Source organism: Battus philenor, unplaced genomic scaffold (genome assembly GCF_028537555.1).
Source record: "Battus philenor isolate CCGP_79_NKW_IND1 unplaced genomic scaffold, ilBatPhil1.0.hap1 SCAF_18, whole genome shotgun sequence".
In the NCBI taxonomy this organism is placed as follows: domain Eukaryota; kingdom Metazoa; phylum Arthropoda; class Insecta; order Lepidoptera; family Papilionidae; genus Battus; species Battus philenor.
Genome location: NW_027181680.1, coordinates 7,497,894 through 7,518,481, shown reverse-complemented (window position 1 = coordinate 7,518,481; position 20,588 = coordinate 7,497,894). Strand labels below are relative to the sequence as shown.

The following is a 20,588-nucleotide window of genomic DNA, read 5'->3' as shown; positions in this document are numbered from 1 at the left end:
TATATATATTCATTTACTTTTAGAAATTTACTTAATTTATGAAAAGTATGTTTTCAATTCGCATCGAAGTTTTTAGTTGAGCAATGTTAATATAACAGTCAGTCGACGAACCGTGTAAGTGGTGTAAAGTCTGATCATTTTCGATTTGCGAAATTTATGCTAAAAACTTGAAATAGAACTTTCAATATGGCCATTTAAAACCAGTATGGTTCAATATGTTCTATGATATTAGGCACTGCCGACTGAGAGAGATCACAAATACTATTGGTATTTGATTAAAAAATTCCAGAAGGTTAAATTTTCCAACTTAAAATTTTACTTCAAACTAAAATAAATAGTTAAGGTACTTAGGTAACCTTTCGGCGTTTCTCGTTATAAATGTCACATTTATTAATTTGTCCTATTTTAAGATTTGAGCTGATAAAACATCAGTAAGAGTTACAAAAAAAAATATTTTTCTTCTGGAATTTCATTAAACATACACGCGTTTTGTATGCAATTTCTTTTGATCCCATGGATTTTACATTAGCTGTCACGTAAAAATCTTACTATTAGTAACATTCATTAATATAAAATTAACAGTAAAGAAAAAAATACTAGATTAAATAACAAATAAATATTTAACAAATTAATGAGCGATACATTTTTAACAATTATTTTTTAAATTTACTCTGTTTTTTTTTTAATTGTTTGGAGTTTCAGGTTATCATTATATTGTATCTCGGTAATGCCATTATTAAAATATTGTATAATATTTGTGCATGTCTGTTCCCCTTCATTTCAAAAGTAACAAAATTCAACGGAATGATTGACGAAATTAAATACTTAAAATATAATCTCTTGGAACTTATATTAAGTGTTTTATTAATATAATATATATTTTTTTTAATTTAATAAAACACTAATTTATACACTTCAAGAACAAAAAATACTGTAAAGCTGACATATTTTATATTAATAACAAATAATAAAGATATTTCCGTCAAATTTCTCGTGTTTTTTTTACGTAAGTGATTATTTTTCCGTTCTCAATTTATAAATAACTGTTTTCACTAATTGACATTAATAAACATATTAATGTTACAGGTGGCAACTTGTGATAAATTAAGGGCATTCATTCTAATACCTCGTAAATCAATGCTACATGTTAAAATATGGAATGTTTTATATTATTGCGTCCACCGAATAAGCCCGTATTTTACAATTGCGGGCTTGTTCCGTTTCTCCAAAATTCGGCATCTAAAGGTAGTATAAAAACTTGTAATTTTTTTGTGAGTTTTTCTAATGTAAAATGAGGGATTTCACGAAAAATAGTTTAATATAGCTCAAATGGCAATCCACTATTACGATAATATAATTCGGGAACGAAGTTCTCGCAAGTAGAATCGTAACAACGAATACGATATTATTAGGTATTACTTCCTTCTTTTTACTTTTTATGTATATATTTGCCGTAACGTCTTTTTGCCATAATCGATTTTAAAGAATCGATCACAAACTGAGCCAATGTGACTCGAAAAAAACTTTTAAAAACTATTGCGGTGAATAAGTTGGCGGAAATATACACTGAATAATATCGTATTGCAACCTTATTACGGTGAATATAAAATTTCGAACGACTCATAAAGGACATTACACTCAAAAAAACCTTTAAATTTAATTCCAGTAAATCTATTTTCCGTAATAACTCAGATAATTTTCAAATTCATAAAAATAAAAAATGCTTTGATTTGGTATAAAAATAACACTTGTAGGTAGAACATAATGGAAGTTATTGTATGAATGTAAAATTTGATTTTTGCGATTCGGTGGGGGCGACGGTATGCAAGTAGCATCTATTTATAACAATTAAAGCTACCTTCAAAAAATCATCTACAAGCACTTCACTTGCACATACTCTATTCAATTTTATTTCAATTTTGAGATTATTTATTTTGTTGTAAAGTTTGTTTGAGTAAGCTCTAGTTTAACGATTTACAACATCAATTATATGATTTTTTTAACCCAAGTACTGTCAAATTTTTTTTACCGATAGCCGAAAATTTATTCTCGTAATAATAGTGGTACTAATTTCCAAGTTATTGACTTTGACTGACAAGGTTTTATCCTCGTCTCAGTTACGTGAATCTTGCAGGACTTGAGCATTCATCTTGATAGTTTTAACTGGACCATTGTATATTTTATAGGGTCTATTTATTACTTCAATTAAGTAATATTTAAACATAAATTTCAAATAAGTTTTCGTTTCCATGATTTTATATGTATAATGAACTATATATTACATACTTCATTACACAAGCACAAGTTTAACTATTCAAGTTAAGACTGTCATTTGAAAATAACTATTAAACTCTGTCATTAGGTTGCTATAAATTCCATTACCTATATATAACAGTATTGAATATATTTAATACCGAAAACTTGCTAATAAATATCAACATAGCAAATTAGTCATTGATAATTTTTTAATTTTTGGATTATCTTTATCAATAACGCGTAGTTTCTATTATCTGTGTGACTCAGATTTTGATAAATTAAAAAAAAAATACTAATTTTTGATTTGGTGCTTGTTAGTGCATAATTTAATGAAGGCGCTGATCTTTTTTCTATGGAAATACTTATGTAAATATCACTTATATTTATTATGTGTTATCTGAATTAAAAGTCTACCGGTTTTTTGATTCTTAAATGCACCGGATCAAATATAACCAAGTTAGACTGCATAGCAAATGAGCATAGTAGCTCTATCGTGGCAAATATTGAGCCTTAATAAAAATATATAATATGGGCGCTTGATGACGATGCACTTTTTTATCTGTACTAACATTTATGTGCACATGGGATATTGTATAAAAACGTTGCGACAGTATGTCGTAAAATACTTTAAAGTGGTGTGCGTTGCAATTGCTCCGGTCTCGCGTCTATTGCTAATGAAGCGGCGAGACTGAGGAATGTGAGACTCGTGTGTGTAGTTTGTATGAACATTTCACGATGCGTTACACCAAGTTGCTTAGCCTAGCAAGGTATCCTGGTTAGAGAAGGAGAAATCAGTTGACGGAGACTGTGCCCCTTACTATATGCCTCGAGTTAAGGCATATTCACTGTTACTCACACTGTTACTCAATGTTAGTTTTTTTTTAAATGTTAGACCAAGTCGCGCGCAGCGGTACGCCAGTCGCCGCGTGTGCAAGCTGCCTCACGCCACCATGCTTGTACATCGGAGTAGTGTGCACTGCGTTGTCGCCGACCTCCCGCATGCACCATTGCACACACACGGCAGAAGAAATACGTATTTATAAACTCTCCGGTGCCCTGCAACAAATTTAGCTTTAGTTTCCTTTTTAAAATTACATACGTTCGATTTAGCATTTATCAATGCTATCCACCATTTCAACTTAGTTAAGTTTCTGAAAATAAGGATAAGGAGGACATACTGCCAGGTTAAAATTATCTATGGGGCTTCGAACCAGTCCTATTATCTATAGGGGAGGCATACGTCTAGAAGTGGACGCCCTATGGCTGAAATGATGAAGATGATTTGGCGTTCGGAATGAGCTTGATCTACTTATGTCACTGACAAATTCCTTTTTCCAGGTAACAATTACAGCTTCTTTGTGGTGTTAGTAACTAAGATGGAAGCTACCTTGGCGACGCATCTCACGAATGGTGGTGTTAGTAACTAAGATGGAAGCTACCTTGGCGATGCATCAGGGCTTTGACACTTTGGCCGCTTTGATAAAATTCGCCACAGTAAAAGGTGTGCTATTTGACATGCCGCGCGACTGTTACAACCTTGGTGTTTTCACGCGGTTGTGTAAATAGCCATGTAACTTTGTTAATATAAGGATTCCGTATGGAACCGCCAATGGTTTAGGATATCTTTATTCCAATAATACCCTAATTTATGCAAACTAATGGGGCTCTACGGTATCGAATTGAAATGAGGAGATTCGTGGACAAAGGAAAAGAACTGTCACAGTACAGCGGATTGGCAAATTAAAGTGGCAGTAGATAGGCCACATGATACTCAGACCAAAGAGCTGCTGGGGTCTTGAAGTTCTGGAGCGGAAATGACCGACCGGCAGGCGCAGCGTCCACATTGACATCAATGGGAAAAGCCCGGCATTGAACGTCCTAAGGTTCAAATAATGATGATAATGCGTTCGAATTTGTACGTAAACCACAGTCTACCAAAGCTCATTATAAATGCATTATTTTTATGCTACAATCGATTTCAGAATATGTATATGGAGTAATCACCTTCCATTTGAAATACGAGTTATATAGTGTGTCATCTTCGTCGAGTCGGTGCAAGTAGGTTGCCAATTCTTCAGGCCCCGCAAACTCCTCTACGTGGATATAAGAATTATGTGGCGCGACTGCTGCATATTCAACTGGGCGTGCGCCCATCACAATCGGAAGGACGTTGTGTCTAAACAAAAGAGTGGATTTTAAAACATGTTTTTATATACGCCAACTTCATTACACAGCTTAATCATATGACTGGCTTTGATAAATATTATTATTATTAATGATCTTTTAGGTGTTTCCAGCGCTAAGAAAATACAGGCCATCCCAACGAAAAAGCATATTGGCCGTAATAAAGAAGTCGTAAAAAAATTTACATAATCAATGTAACTTATGTAAGTTTCTGTAACTGATGTGAGAAATTTTAGTTTTTCACGGCTTAATTTTTTATAATGGTATTTATGCTATTATTATTTTAAATAATAGCCGTATCCACTAATAATGACGGTGCTTATAATCCTTGGTTTTAATTAACATATTATGTTTAATTACAATATTTTCGTAACTGTCGCTGGTGGAGGTAAAAATAAAATATGGTTGATACCAGAAATTAGCAAAATTTTTGTGAGTAAGTGTGTAAATTATTAAATATTCCCATGCAATGTCTTAGAATTATCATATAATATATTTAGAAAATTGGTTAAATAAATAGTTTATTAAAAATCCCTTTAGAATAAGGATTCTTTAAGCGATCATAACATTTGAAAATTAATTACTCTAGTGTCTTAAAGTATTGCGAAAATAATCACAAAGAAAAAATCGATTAAATTTGTTTTCGGGTCTTTTCAAAGCAGTGCCAGTTAGAAATTTACGTGGCGTCAAGTTAAAGGGTGTCAACTCTCAACCGCGTCTACAAGTACTATTAAATTAGAATGCAAGCCGCCCTGGGTGAAAGTGTTTTCAGCTATTATGTAAATTTCTCCAAATTGCCACCATGTGCATTCTAACTTACTGCAAACCAATATTGTAGACAGAAGAAATACTTACTGAAGACCGTTAACGAAGAATTTCTCAGTGATGTAGTCACGACAGTTTGAGTTCTCGAAGGCAAGGTAGAATTTGTAGTCATTGTTCAGCATCTCCAAGCAGTTCGGGTCTGTTCGGGGACAATGTCGAGAACCACATGCGCCATATATGTCAACGGATATATGTTTAGATAGTTGCCGCGCGTACTGCAAACGTCGATTGCGTGCGTGGCAATTGGATACGAACCAGGCGACCTAAACAAAACTTTTGTGTATAAAATTTTATCGTAATTAAAGAATTATTTAGTTTCGGACAACAAAGCGGAAAACAAGATTTACAGCGCTGCCGGACCCACTTAAGTTGCATTATAATACAGCGTTCTATCAACCGCAATTATGTAAACATTTGAAAGGGCTGTTCCTGCGGCACAATCTTCACAACAACTGAAAAGATATCTTATGATGTGTTTACACGTGGTTACTTTTTTCAAAAGTGTTTTTTAAGTATTTTTTGTGCAACTTCATTACAATTTCTTTGGCTTTGGTTGGTGACATCAGTCACAGTTTAAACAAAAATTTGAATCCTTTTCGACATTTTATTGGTAAACCGTCTTGCGAAGTATAACATATTTTACAGTTAAGTACATACTTCTGTATGCTTGTTACTTGAGACCCAAGAATCGTTCAAAGATTTTAAAATAGATTTCCTTACACATTGTAAAAATTAATAAATAAATTATAGTATGGTTTCCATGACACTGGCTTCGGGTCGCTTCCAACCAAGTCCATTTGGGAATCAATGGGGGAGCAGCAGCAGTGGACGTCCTGCTGGAATGATGACTGTTTCCATGTTATGGAATACTGCTTTTTGGGTCTAAAACCTCTGCAACTTCTTCTAATTACATTTTAAATAGAAACAAATTGAAAAAAAAAGTTAATTTGCAGATTAAACAGATAGATACAACGATCACAACAGACCGCGACCGCAGTGTGCAAACAACCTTTACTTGTAAACGTATTTAAGTTTTGTTAAATATTTTACTGCTTGTGAATTAAGAAACAAATAATGGCAACAATAACGTACTTTCTTTGTTTTATTGGCCGCATAATTCCTGTCGAGTTCTTTCTCAGTGATGCGAGGATCATGGTAGTGCCATCGTTCGTATGGTGCGACAATATCGGAATCCCGGCGGTACGTTGCCGTCCAGTTGAACACGTCCAGAGACGAGGGCCGCAAGGATGCCGTGTGGTAAGGACATTCCAAGTAATACAGGATCCAAATCTTGTAACAATAAAAAATAACTTGTTAATCGACAAGTTAAAAGAAGTATATCAATTGTGGTAACTGTAGCGATCTTCGGGAGAGGTCTAAGCCTTACACGGGGTGTATATCGGATAACATGAATAAATGAATGAATAGATAAATACCAAAATTGATTAAATTTTTTGGTCGGTACTAATTATACGCAGTAATCACTTTAAAAGGGTGGAAGTATATCAAATTCGCTGTCAATATTACACCTCTGTTCAAAAATCAATGAAATCAGAAACAATAAATCACTTAATTATCATATAATAAGAAAATTCGGAATATTAAAATTATTGTAGTTTACAATTTGTCCCTGCAGACTTTGTCTTGACACAAGTTCTTGGCCGGTTGTGTACAGGTTGATTGGAAATAGGTGTAAAAGATTTTAGGATTTATTGCTGCAAAATTATTTTTAATAACATAATATTTATGCGGCATTATTCAGAATCTTTTATGGATAGTGACGCACATGTGATAAATCCAAGAAATAAACATAAACTCGTAACGCCTACACTTCGCCTTTAAAAAGAAAATGTAATAAAATTCCAAAATATATCTAAGACTTTCATTTTCTTTGTTTTAAACTTAAAATAAATAGTATGTTATTAAGTAAATCTTATAGTATCCAAAAGTTTTTAGTGGATCGAAATGTGTGCAACTAGATTTATTGACTCAATTCTTAATTGATATTATTTTTTAAATTCATTTACATTATAGATAATGTAATGCATGAAAAATAGCTTTTAATTTAAAAGAGCAATTGTTGAGTTTCTGGGCAGCTCTTTTCAACAGGCCAGCGATACGAGTCGGTAGTAACTTACTACCTATAATGCTCAAATAGTCGTAGATTTAGTTAAGTGCACGTAAATGCCTAATTAAATGATAATTACTTTCTAATAGTTATTTTGAATTTTACTGAAAAATGTACTATTTCACTCCTTTAAAGCTTTTACACCTATAACCAATCGTCCCTTTAGAAATTACATTATCTATTGTATCTCAAGTGTTTTTATTATAAATTTACAATCTGATATCATTCAATTATATGACTATCAAGAAGTTATCCAAACATCAGACACCTGTTAAAACATTCAAACGCCGGGACCTGAAAGAGTTATTATAAGCAGTAATTCAAAATTATAAGTAGTGTAATAGCAATAGTATTATGTAAAGTTTTTTTTTTACAAAATTATTTCTACAAAGTTCTCAAATCAGTCAAATTATAAAGTAATTACAATTTTTAGTATCAAATTACGGGGCCACTTATATTTTAAGGCACATTAACAACATAAACACAAACATATTATATTTATACGAGGTATATATGTAAGTATTGTTATTGTATCATTAGTAGGTATGTTCTATTTTATTATAGTTTAAGCACCTGCCTCGATTATTTCCCCTCTGCCTTAAGGTAGACTGGCAGAGAGCGCCTATGGCGTTATGTCTGCCATTGTACATTTTTTTGTATGCATAAAGAGTAAATGAAATAAAATAAATATTAAAACATTACGGCAAATCTTAAACTGGTGCATACGTTAATTGACGGATGTGCACAATTTGATTTAAATTTGGTACAACGTTATTCGTTATTGTCGTCGTTTCAGCCAATAGAAGTCAGCTCCAAGATAAGCCTTGCCCAAAGATATCTATAAGAGGATATACCAAAATCGCCACGCTTGGCAGGCTGGTTGGCGATCACAGTGTGGTATAATTATACACAGAGGACGCTGCTGCCCATTCTCTGGAAACTTGTTAGTAAGCAGCAGTAAGTAGCAGCAGTTCTGTATAATTAATGCAAAAAATGTGAATTATGTATGATTGTATCCCGGGAATCGAGTTCATGACTTACGATCGCAAGTCTGAGTCGTCTATCGCTGGGCTACCATTGCTCAACGTTACACTGAATAAATTTATTGTATTTTGTTTACTGCTTAAATAACAATTATTTACCAATTGAACAATTGTAATTATTTCACATTTAATTTAGGATAGAATTTGTATGTAATAAACTTTTAGAATGATTGTTGCGCAATAAATACGAATTATTACACATATTTCCTTAAAATGTCGATTCAGTGCAGGAAATTGTATTAATTCACCGCGTTAACTTTGTAATAGTTATCTCTTTGATAAGATATGATAAGAAGCATTAGAGCTCATACCTATAATGTAACGAATATTATGGGTTATTTGTGACCCTAATTGCTAAAATTGACGTTTAACGATACCAACTAAATTTCCTAAAAAGTGTAGGATTACAATGTATATATAACAAGATTACGAATTGTATAATTTTAATTGTTATTTAAGTATTGCTGTAGGCGAATCTATTTTGAATAAATGAATAAATTTCAAATATACAAATTGCAGAAGTGAAAATGTTGATATTAACCTGATTTGGAGGACGTTTAACGTTGAATGGCGTGTGATGATCTTTAAACAAGATGGCGTCTGCTGTTCCAGCCTCTCTGGCGTCTGCGGTGAGAATGCAACGATCTACCGGACACTTGTTCCGAATGAATTCAGTCCTTCCACCGGACGCTCCCCATGCTCCAAGACCGTTGGCCAGCAATATGGTCTTTATTGGTACGTCTTCGTCGTCCGGCAGCGTGTACATTAGTTGCTCATAGATCCTGTTCGTTAGAAAATATACAGAGTTATTTAGGTTTTCTGTACAATAGTAAGCAGTAAGCAAATATGGAAGTCAAGGCCGCGGGAAGTCATTGGAAGCGGGTAGTGTAAGATCGATCATCGTGGCGACCTTTGAGGGAGATTATGCCTTGCAAATCGGGTGATGATAATGAATGGAAATATTTTGTAATCGGGTACGTAAGTCTGTGCCCACTGCAACCTACTATACAATGGCTACTATGGAACGGTAAAAGTAAAGTATCATCTAAAAAATATTATTTGTATTGAAATGTATGATACTTTACCTACTACACTATCTACTACTATTGAGGTTGACTGGTAGAGAATACCTGTAAAACATTAGCACCCCGTTACTCAAAGTGCAGAAAGAGTAAATAAATGAATGCTAGTCGGTGGAATCGATCTAGTGGACTTTTCTTCCAAAGAATACAAGCATTGTTGTTTACGATCTTCATACATAGCATACGGGAAGCGACCACTTCAAAACTGTTAATAGGCATTATATAGTGCTCCTTTACGATCTGTACATATCCCTATTAAAGCTACGGTGCAGTACGTTGGAGTGGCCTGATTCTTTTAGCTTAGAGCTTCTCCGTTCATCTTAAAATCTTAGAAGCCGGTAATGTAGCTGTGACGCGAGTCACTCGCATATTTGCTTATCTTTCGTATAAAAAAGTACTAAGAGAGAGCGCATAGTCACGTTGGTCTCGAGGTTTTTATTTTTAACGAGTTACGTATGGTTTGTATTTAAGACACCGAGCGTAATCATAGCTTGGATATAACTTGCAAAATAATAAACTAACCGGTCTTCGCCCGGTGCGTCTTCTGGAAAGATCTTGGCCGTAGGATCATGACGGTGGGGCCGTCGTTCGCCACCGCGTAAAAACCACTCCCGTTGCGTCGTTTCGACGACATCACGCACTACTACCTCAGGGCTTTCAGTTATCTGAAATTAATACACATCTTTTTTTACTATTTAAATATTTAGTGACATAGCTAGATGGAATTCAAGTAGAACAGTCCATAATTTAATGGATATTAAAATCTTTAAGGGATAAATTATTTGCATGCATACGAAAAAAATTGCATTGCATTTTTTACAATTTTAATAACGTGTAGCTAATCAACATCCAGACAGACCACAACAGATCTTCCTCATTTGCACCCTCAAAGGTTCCTTAGCTGTAAAACTGGCTTCTAAAAAACAGTCAAGTTCCGAAGCTAAGAAGTTCGGTTTTTATTTGTATACTAAACTGTTATGAGAGTTTCATACTTAAATACCAGGGTGAATCAAAAAGTTCTTAGAAGTGCATATATATGAAACCTTTTTGGATCAAGTTCGATATTCAAATTAAAGAGTGTCTATCACACTATATTTATGCAGACTGTCACTTGTTTTTGTCAGTTCGTCCGCATGTAATAAATTTTTTTGTGCAACGAGTTGCTAAAAAGTCAAAATTATGGATAAAAGTGAGTTACGTGCGGTGATAAAATATCTCAGTTTGAAAAAAATGTCTACGAAGGAAATTTTTTTGGACATTCAGCAGACATTAGGGGGTGATGCTGTACCCTATTCTACGGTTGCGTACTGGGTGGCTGAATTTAAAAGAGGTAGATCAAGCTGTAAAGATGACCCGCGTTCTGGGCGGCCTTCAACCTCCGTTACAGAAGAAAACGTCAAAAAGGTTGAGAATCTGGTTTTGGAAGACAGAAGAATGACTATAAAACATATAGCTGAGATCCTAAAGATATCTTTTGGTAGCGTTCAATCTATTTTAATTGATTCACTGGGGTTCAAAAAAGTGTCTGCAAGATGGGTGCCACGAATGTTAACCGACGAAAACAAAAAGCGACGTTTGGAAATTTCCAAGCGTAATCTCGAAATGATCCAGCGTGATTTGGATAATTTTTGCCATCGTCTTGTCACCATGGATGAAACGTGAGTCCACCATTTTGATCATGAAACTAAAAGACAAAGCATGACTTGGAAACGACCATCCTCTCCATCCATTAAGAAATTTCGAGTTGCTCCTACCGCTGGCAAAGTTATGGCCTCTGTGTTCTGGGATAGTGAAGGAATCCTTTTTATTGATTACATGCCAAAAGGCCAGACGATTACTGGACCCTATTATGCAAATTTAATCCCGAAAGTGCGTGAAGCGATTAAAGAAAAACGTCGTGGAAAACTGTCGTTGGGCGTGTTGTTCCTTCAAGATAACGCTCCTGCTCATCGATCGGAAGTTGCGCTCAACGCAATCCGCTGTGCTGGCTTCAATCTCCTTGACCACCCACCATATTCTCCGGACTTAGCCCCAAGTGATTTTCACTTATTTCCAAAATTAAAAGAGGAAATTCGTGGAACAAAATTTCACGATAATGACGCGGTTATAGCTGGGGTAGAGGGCTATTTCGAGAGTCAAGAAAATAATTTTTTTTCACAAGGAATAAGGAAGTTAGAAACGCGTTATTCTAAATGCATTGCATTGGAGGGAGATTATGTAGAAAAATAAAATATTATTATTTAAATCTTTGCATTTTTTAATATTGATTCCAAGAATTTTTTGATTCACCCTCGTACGAGCGTATTAACAGTGCATTACAAAACAACTAGTTCAACGAACACCACATTGTCGGAAAGGGTTTATAGACAAGATAACAAAAGTTACAGGAATATCTTCCGTCACCACTCCCTGGGCCAATGCTTCAAGTGGTATTTCTGTTACCGCCAAAAATTCTAATAAGTCGTTAAAGGCATGATCTCTAGCTATTTACGGATTATTAAGCCGTGTTTAAGCTCTCGGGACCTTTCAAATCGGAAAATTAGCAAAATGTGTACTGTCCGTCTCATCGCACTAACAGTATGGCCATCCGATGTAACGGCCCAAACCGGGTTCCAGTGGACACCCACGAACTTAGTCATGTAGGCTGAATGTTTTTAGCTCCCTGTCTACAGACATAATGCTTACTGGTAAATAGCACCAGAAAAACTGTAGAGAAGTGAAAGTTGTGGTTGAGTTCATGATAATTAGATGCGTACTGGTAGGCGCTCCTCCCTGGTGGGTGGTGGGGAAGGAAGCCGCGAGGGCGTGGCGAGTGACGGCGGCCGCGGTAGCAGCAGCAGCGCGAGCGCGGTCAGCGCCAGCGGCACCAGCAGCGCCCCGCGCCGCAGCGCCCGCGCCCCGCGCGCCCACATGCCGGCCTCACCCCGCGACCGCCCACGCTGCGCCCATCACGCGACCATCACCGAAACCATGCTCACATCTGCACAATCACACACGGACAAACATTAAATCTCTTCATTAATTGATTTAATATTAACATTTTCAAAACAAACGAAACATTAAGATACATTTAAATATTAGTGATTAATCAATTTGAAGATAGTCCAACGTTGTGCTTGTGAAGTACATTTTTTGAAACACTATAATTTAGACTTCATCAATGTATAATCATATATTGTAGTGTTGTGTAATACTTGTCTATGTGTTCTTTACATGGATCAAATCAATACATATATAAAACACGCAGTACACAGAATTAGAATCTTCACGATAGGAAACGGAGTGATCACCAAAAAAAAACAGACAGACTGTGGGCTCTTCTCAGGTTAAAGTATTTTTTGAACTATCATGGACAGTATTTAAAATTTATGGATGATTATACGGTTGCTCAACTTTATTTCAGTTTATAGTAAAATTGAGCTCTTCTGGTGTTCTAGTGATGGCTTTATCCGAGTGATCACTGCTCATGATACAAAGTAAGATACCAATGTCGAAATATATAGCTGTCTTTGTTAAATTTGCTCTGGTATAATTTCATAAATATTTACATAAATTTTCTACGTATAATAATCACATTTATTGACTTACAACAGATTGTCAGACGCTGGAGAAATATTTCATGTACGATATAACATCTTAAATATTATATTTACTTAGTGAAATGTAGACTAGACACTGATACGTCTGACTATTCATACGTTTAAATGTGAGCTCGGAAAAGAATTTCTATCTAAGTTTTAGCTTTTATTTCGCTTTTTAGTGGAGCTATGTGAGATTTCTAATCTCTGAAATAGCTGTCAATGCGAACTCGAGGAGTGTAGCTTGATGAAAACTGGAAACAAAGGTTTTGAGTAATGATGAATGAAGCTCGGCAAGAAAACATTTTTATGCGATGTATTAGAATGTTTTGTAGAGAAGATAACATTACTCGATATAAACAATGTAATAAAATTTTAAACTGTCCTAGTTTACTATTAATTCCTATCGACATAAATATATATAAATAGTTTATAAGTTAGAAAGTTATATTTTAGCTGATTAAAGTCGAGATGTAGCTTTTTCCTTCCGCCGATAAACGTCCACCGCAAGGCACAGGCCTCCCCCATAGATCGTAATGATAATTGGTACTTCGCTGGACCGATGATAGTGGGAAGCCAAGTCACGTGCACTCCGCATCTACTGCCTCGTGGTCGCGACTTACGAATCTTTCGGATTTATAGCAGCTTAGCATTAGTTAATTAGGTTCTACTACTGTATAACTAAGTTTTATATCTCTATTATAATTTTTTTAAATAAATAATGCATTAAACTTTCTTCATGTTTTTGAACAAAATATTTTTTCAAATTTTAATATAGTTTTAATAGGAACAATGATAAAATTGTTTGTGATCAGTATCTAATAAACATTTTTTTTATTTTTCAACTCTCATCATACATATTTTAAAAAGCAGAATCGTTTTTTTTAACATTTATTTCAAAAACGTAAATATTCACCTAAAAGCCACAATAACCATGGATTTTGACAAAAATTACACCAAGTGCACAATTTAATTCAGGATTAAAAATTAAACTAAATCTCCTTCATTGTAGACTTGTATAAACAAATATGTTAACTTTTCCATTGCTTGCATTAGATATGCTATATGATGGTAATAATATTTATAAAAATGAGTTAAGCAATCTATTCTACGAGCAAAGCACAAATAAAAAGGAGGTTTAGTTATAGACGTTAGTTATTTAAAATGTATATGGTAAAGTGGTAGGCTGATTAAAACTGATAGAAAGAAGATAAAATTGAATAGCCAAGTACAGTTACAATTCTATTACACAGCATCGAGGCTTTCTGTTTCATTTGGTCCCCGGCATGAATATAAGTTTCATTGAAATTATAATTGCGTGGACCGTGAACAATAATGCAACAAACCGCCTTTTGTATAATCAACTTTTACGACGGACGTAAAATGTAAACAGGTGGGGTGTGGAATCTAAAGTACTGTTTATACGAAAAACATTTTTTATCAAGTTTTTATTTACACTCACTCGTCCTCATTTCAGTTTTTGGACGTCCATTGATTAGACGTAGGTCTTTTTCATGAATTCCTATTAGAACTGGTTGAACGCAGTCTACATTCACCGTTTATCGATCTTCTTAATAAGATCGTCACCTTGTGGGTGAACATCCTACGCCGCGCTTTCAGATTCGTTGTCTCCATTCTAGAACCTTAAGACGGTTACCAGTTTTGCGCGCTATGTGGCTTGGCCACTGCCACGATGACTTGCCAATTCGCTGGCCCATGTCAGTTACTTTTCTTTGTGTACGCATCTGTTTATTTCTAGAGAAATCCTTAGCAGAGCTCTCTCCGTGGAGACAGCGAGCTTGACAATGACACCCAGAACGGGACATTTTTTATAGAGGTATTAATATACCTAACTATGTAGTCTTGATCATTGTAATAGTAATCGTTGAGGTTGAACATTGAGCTGTCTTATGAAGAACCATAAAAATCAATTACGATAGTGTATCGTATTCATGAACTTCTTGCTGGCCAACATTTGCGGGTGCTAATCAATGTACCGTTTTGTTGCTATATGCTTGGCCGTCTTAAAGTGCCACATTACAGTAACTGTACTCTCAATCTAATATGTCCCGAAATATGGTAACGCACGATCTTCAAGCGATAATATTTGGTTAAATGAGACGTTATGTTACTAATTTAATATCAGAGATGTGTAGATTGTTTTTTAATGTACCACTGCGTTATGACTGTTCTTAAGAGAGCTATCGAGCTTAGTTATTGTTAAGCAAAATGCGCTCCTCGCTTTGAAACCTCAAACACGGCGAAGCTGTAAAAGAAAATAGGTGAACAATATTTCCATAGATTAACAAAAATAACTGATAAAGCCTAGCAGGTTGGCAAATTGAAGAAGTAGTGGACGTGTCACATAGCTTGCGGTATAAAAGGCCTTTAGGTTCGGGAGTGGAGACCGTGGGCTGGCAAGCTTATATCCAACTACAAGAGGGATAGACGAATTTAAGGGAGGTCGTCGGACGTCGCTAGATGAATGCCACATTCAACCTATTTTATTTGAGATCTATGGCGTACGAAGACGCCCAGTAGTGGACATCCTGTGGCTGAAATGATGACGCTCAAACAATGTTCGGTAGTTCGAAAAAAAAACACTTCTCTTATATTAATGCGATTATCCATGTCAACAAACTATTGGAAAGTAAAAACTTGCGCGGTACTGTTATTATAGCTTTGACATATAAAAAAGTACGTCGGTCATTTTTTCGTGCGACACCAAATAGGCGTAGGAGAAGGTTGGGGGCGCTTACATAATAATTAAGCTCGGGCATCCCTCGGGAGTCACGACTCAGTCCGTTTTGTAAACATTTCTCTGAATTGGGAGTTAGGCTCGACCCGTTAACTGTAAATTTATATGCCTTTAGCGTGTCTATACAAGAGTACCTGGAAGGGATGAACCTCCGTTTAATCGATTGCATTGTCGGGCTAATCTTGGCAGCTATTTCGCTATATAATTGCAGAAATCAATGGCTGCATGAAAGACTACCGCAATAGCGCAATAATAGAGTGGCTGTTTGGTGTAATTTCATATTTATTTAAATATTTATGAAATTAAGTGGAAAGCATATTGCCCGCTTGTGTAAAAATTACCTTTCTTTTAATGAAAAAACCATTATGATACTATAATTATTTTCAAAGTTATCGACATAGTACACGTTTCATTTTCTTCTGAGAAATTTTATTTACTGAATGCGATAGAATTCTACGCAGCCATCGATCGATAATATATACTTATATAGGTAAATTATTCATTTATTAATTAACACTTCTTATGTACACCATAGACCAGTGATTCCCAAAGTGGTCTATATCGACCCTTAGGGGTCTATGACAACTTGCAAGGGGTCTACGTCAGTGAAAAACAAATTTTGGGGGTCCATGAAATGAAAATGGGGTTCCACGATAGTGGATCTCAACACATACACTGATAGTACCTATTTACTTACATCATACTATCTTATAATATCAAAACATGTACATTATTTATAAAAGTATCTATGAAGTAAAAAAATTATTATACATGTTTATAAAATTGTGTAAGTTGTAGGATGTTGGTATTCGCTTTGTGGTCGCAATACATTTTGAACTTGTAAAAACCTGAAAGTCGCAGTCTCAGAGCTTCGCTACCTTGCAATGACTTGTTCAATTCGTCACTCTATAAATACGAATGTAGGAAAAATACGTTTATTCGTTTCCGTATATTTTACATAAGAGATACAAAATTTTATTTTTAGTAGTTTTAATTTAAATTCAATTAATAAATGTATAAACTAACATGTGTTTTTTCTTTAATTTTTTAACAAAAAACTTCACTACAGTTAGAAATTTACAGGAAATCAATATCAGGTAAGTAGGGAGTCTACCCAACACGGAAAAACATGGCAAGGGGTCTACGACACAAAAAAGTTTGGGGAACTCTGCCATAGACAATAAATGGAGGAAAAAAAATGAAACAGTTCATGTGATATACATACGGTCTTATCGCTCGAAGTGATCTCTACTAGACAACTTCATATATATATATATATATATTTATATATATATATATTTATATATATATATATTTATATATCATACTCGTTTAAGTCTAAACTACATTTGTTTTTACATTTATCATTTGTAAACTCTTCATTCTCATTTTTTTCTCTTGTGATTGACAGGTCAGCGTTGATGGAATTTTTAGATATACGGATAGTGGAACTGTATTTATGCGATACCTTAACTTAATATTGTTTTTCTTTAAATTGGCGTGAAAATTTCATAATATTAATATGTATCTTTTAAATTATATTGATGATCTCTTATTATTTTAACTGTAAGTTTTACGAAAATTATAAATTAATAAAAAAAAACTTTCAAGCATTCTCATGAATCCCAATTCGCTTCTTGACCATCATGCATTACTTAAAAAAACTGACAAATATGGTAAATTTTATCTATGAAAAATGCAAATGTCACTTAGGTTTTACCTATTTTAACTTATACATATTAAAACAATGTTTTTAAACACATTTTTTTATTGTCAATTAAAGGATTATTTTAATGATCGATATTAGTATGTAATACAATTTCAAACAAATTTTAGGCATGTCTTGGGGATCATCAACAAGCGAGTTGTTTAGTTCAGTTTTTCATTTTACCCTCCTGGAAGTACATGTGTTAACAATAACAGGCGTATACGAGTAAAACGAGTGCGGAGACAGTTCAAGGTCTAAAACAGATACGTGACACCACTGTTGACAATGTGAAGAAGGTCAAGCTCTAACGTCCCTTGAGCTACATACTGTGTGCACCGGAAAAAAAATTTACCTTTTTTATTTTTAGTAACGGATGTGGCTCATGCTAATATATTATCATTTTTTTATTTTACTCTTTACACTTTATGCAATAGCTGACTTAAGGCCTAATAAGCATTCTTTAGCAGTCAACCTAAAGTAGTGCAGAAATAACAAGGAGGCATATGGCAGGTATAAAGCAGCCGGGGAGCAGTAGCCTTGCGGTGAGAACTGTGACTTTTGGTTGTAAGTTGCGAGTTCGATTCACGGGATACAGTCTTAAATAATTTGCACTTTGTGCATTCACTATATAGAATTGCCATTGCTCACCATTAAGTTTCCAGAGGATTGCCGGTAGCGTCCTTTGCGTATCATAATACCTCACTGCGATCGCGATCGATAAGCGTGCCGATTATAGTATACCCCCCATAGATATCTTTGGTGGAGGCATAATCCTTGCAGTTGACGTCAGCGTAAAAGGAAACTCAATAAATATTGTAAGTTATATAACTCGCGGCGGCAACGCTCATGTTCCTCCTCCCTTCGCCATGGAACTTCTAAGGCGCCGTACAGAGGTTTTGATTGTGCTATAGCTTCGCCATTGAATGTATACAGTAACAAACGAAGACTGCAGAAAATAGCGTATTCAATAAACTTTACCAGAAAAAAACCATAACCAAGTATTTACAGTAAAAATAATAAGTAAATTAACGTAACAAACTGTAATGTGTTTTATCAAAATCCAGGCACGCCTTTTGTAAAGTTCATTCACCTGTCTTTTTTATTATTATCTTGAGTACAGTACAGTATATACACAGGGTGTTTGGTTATAGATTTAAAGTTTTGACAACAATCAATCATACTTTAACATGTTAAATTAATTAATTGACCTATTGGAATGTAACAGACCAATAATTTCTAACGGTACAAATGCTACAGGGAGAAATAGTAAAAAATAATTAAGGCCAATATGTTGTAATCTGAATTTCGGAAATGTGTTTTATTACTATTCATTTTGGATACGGTGTTGCATACACTAATTGACAATAAAAGCAGCCATCCATTCACTCCTTCAAAGCTTTTACACCAGTCACCAAACACCTGTATAGTAACGTGACGAACAATTATTTAGTTATTTTATTTTGTAAGTTTAATATTGATTATGTATTTAGCTTACAAAAGAAAGTACTACTACTTAGCTGGAAGAATTGCTAGTCTAAAGCGGTACATCGCTTGTGTAACCGACGATTATTAAGCCCGAAATGTGTGATCTAAGTTGGCGTCATGTCCAAAAAGGACCCGAAATGTTATCTGAGTATGACGACATAGTCAGGATCATGGGAAGTCGCGGGATATGGGCAGACCAGTCACCGTGGCGATCTTTGGAGAGACTCCCTTCCTCTAGGCTTAAATATAATATATAATAGTTACATCGGGATTCTATATACTTCCAATATTAATCGTGGTTAATTTTCACACAAGCAAGAAAGAAACAATATGTAAAGAGAAAACTTCAAACTAACTTAAGCAGTTTTCTTTAAAAAAAATATTTAATTGGCTTATGTTTTTATGTAGGCTATTATAGTTTACTATTTGAAATGTCAGAAGGAAGATAAGTTTCTATAGACGGTATTTGCAATGTTATGCCTACATGTATAGAAATGCAAATATTATAGAACTGTCGCGGAAAACAGCACCTTATCCGTCGTTTGCTTTTCTAATTCGCATAGTAAACGCGTTTTTCGCTAACAAAATTACTAGTAATGGAGCAATAACCCGACTCAGAAGGTATAAGCTTCACGGATCCGATGTAAATAAACAGATTGATGACCTTATGAGCATCTTCGCACTGGAATATTGTAACCGAAACGACTGTACCCCGTAAGGAAAGCGCGGCGAGATGGAAGCTGAGGAAAATAGAGTATTAGTTGACGGCTGACTGACGGAGTTGATAGACTGATGCTTCCCCAAGTATCGCCGCGCATAATTAAGACGCGGTTCAGTATTTTCATTATAAATACGTATCAGGTGATTGCTAAAGCCAAGGTTCCCTCACATGGGCTCTTAGGCTTTTGCGCCACCATCCATTCCATCATTCGTCCGTCTGTATGATTTAATGTTTGACGGTCTCCCAATTTGTAACGTATATCTAATGCAACTTTGTTACTGGACTGTCATTCGGTGAAGTTGTAAATGCCTACAAGCAAACATCAAAGTCAATGCAATGTCATATTGTTTTTATGATAGAAATTATTATTATGAAGTATTTGTTTATTAGTAGCTAGATAATGGATGTATCAAGTTTTGTAGTATAATAGAGATTTGTGTGGCCCGCAGTGTCTTTGTGGGAATTTTAGGACATGCAGCCTCGGTCATTATCAACACGCGAAAAAAAATCTGACCAAGTTATGTACCTCTTTCTGCGAGGTAACGCTTAAATCTATTAGATAAATATATATTAATAATTATATTATTAACTGTTCTCTACTCGTCGAAAGCAATATTCCTACCAAAATTTTAAGTGTTTAAACCTAATAGTTACAGAAATATCGTAATAAGTCTGTACATTAGAAAACTCAGATGGAAAATTTTATAACACTTACGTAAAGAATACATATAAGACATTTAGTCTGCGATTGTATAAAGTGTAAAATGTGTAAATAAATAAACAATTAAAAGCTTCAGTTTACAGATAAAGATATAAAATT

The 20,588-nt window shown here is 34.7% G+C and overlaps 1 protein-coding gene across 1 annotated transcript in view; it reads right to left on the bottom strand.

The window, feature by feature from the left end:
- Positions 1 to 20,588, bottom strand: part of FucTA (glycoprotein 3-alpha-L-fucosyltransferase A) — a 40,037-nt gene continuing 19,449 nt past the window's right edge. Inside the window, exons 2-8 of the mRNA XM_068763556.1 lie at positions 12,275 to 12,498; positions 10,041 to 10,183; positions 8,978 to 9,218; positions 6,358 to 6,555; positions 5,296 to 5,528; positions 4,261 to 4,432; positions 1 to 3,312 (exon numbers count right to left, since the gene is read on the bottom strand). Of these exons, the coding sequence (XP_068619657.1) occupies positions 3,145 to 3,312; positions 4,261 to 4,432; positions 5,296 to 5,528; positions 6,358 to 6,555; positions 8,978 to 9,218; positions 10,041 to 10,183; positions 12,275 to 12,430 (1,311 nt within the window). The 5' untranslated portion in view covers positions 12,431 to 12,498 and the 3' untranslated portion in view covers positions 1 to 3,144. The remainder of the gene's footprint in view (positions 3,313 to 4,260; positions 4,433 to 5,295; positions 5,529 to 6,357; positions 6,556 to 8,977; positions 9,219 to 10,040; positions 10,184 to 12,274; positions 12,499 to 20,588) is intronic.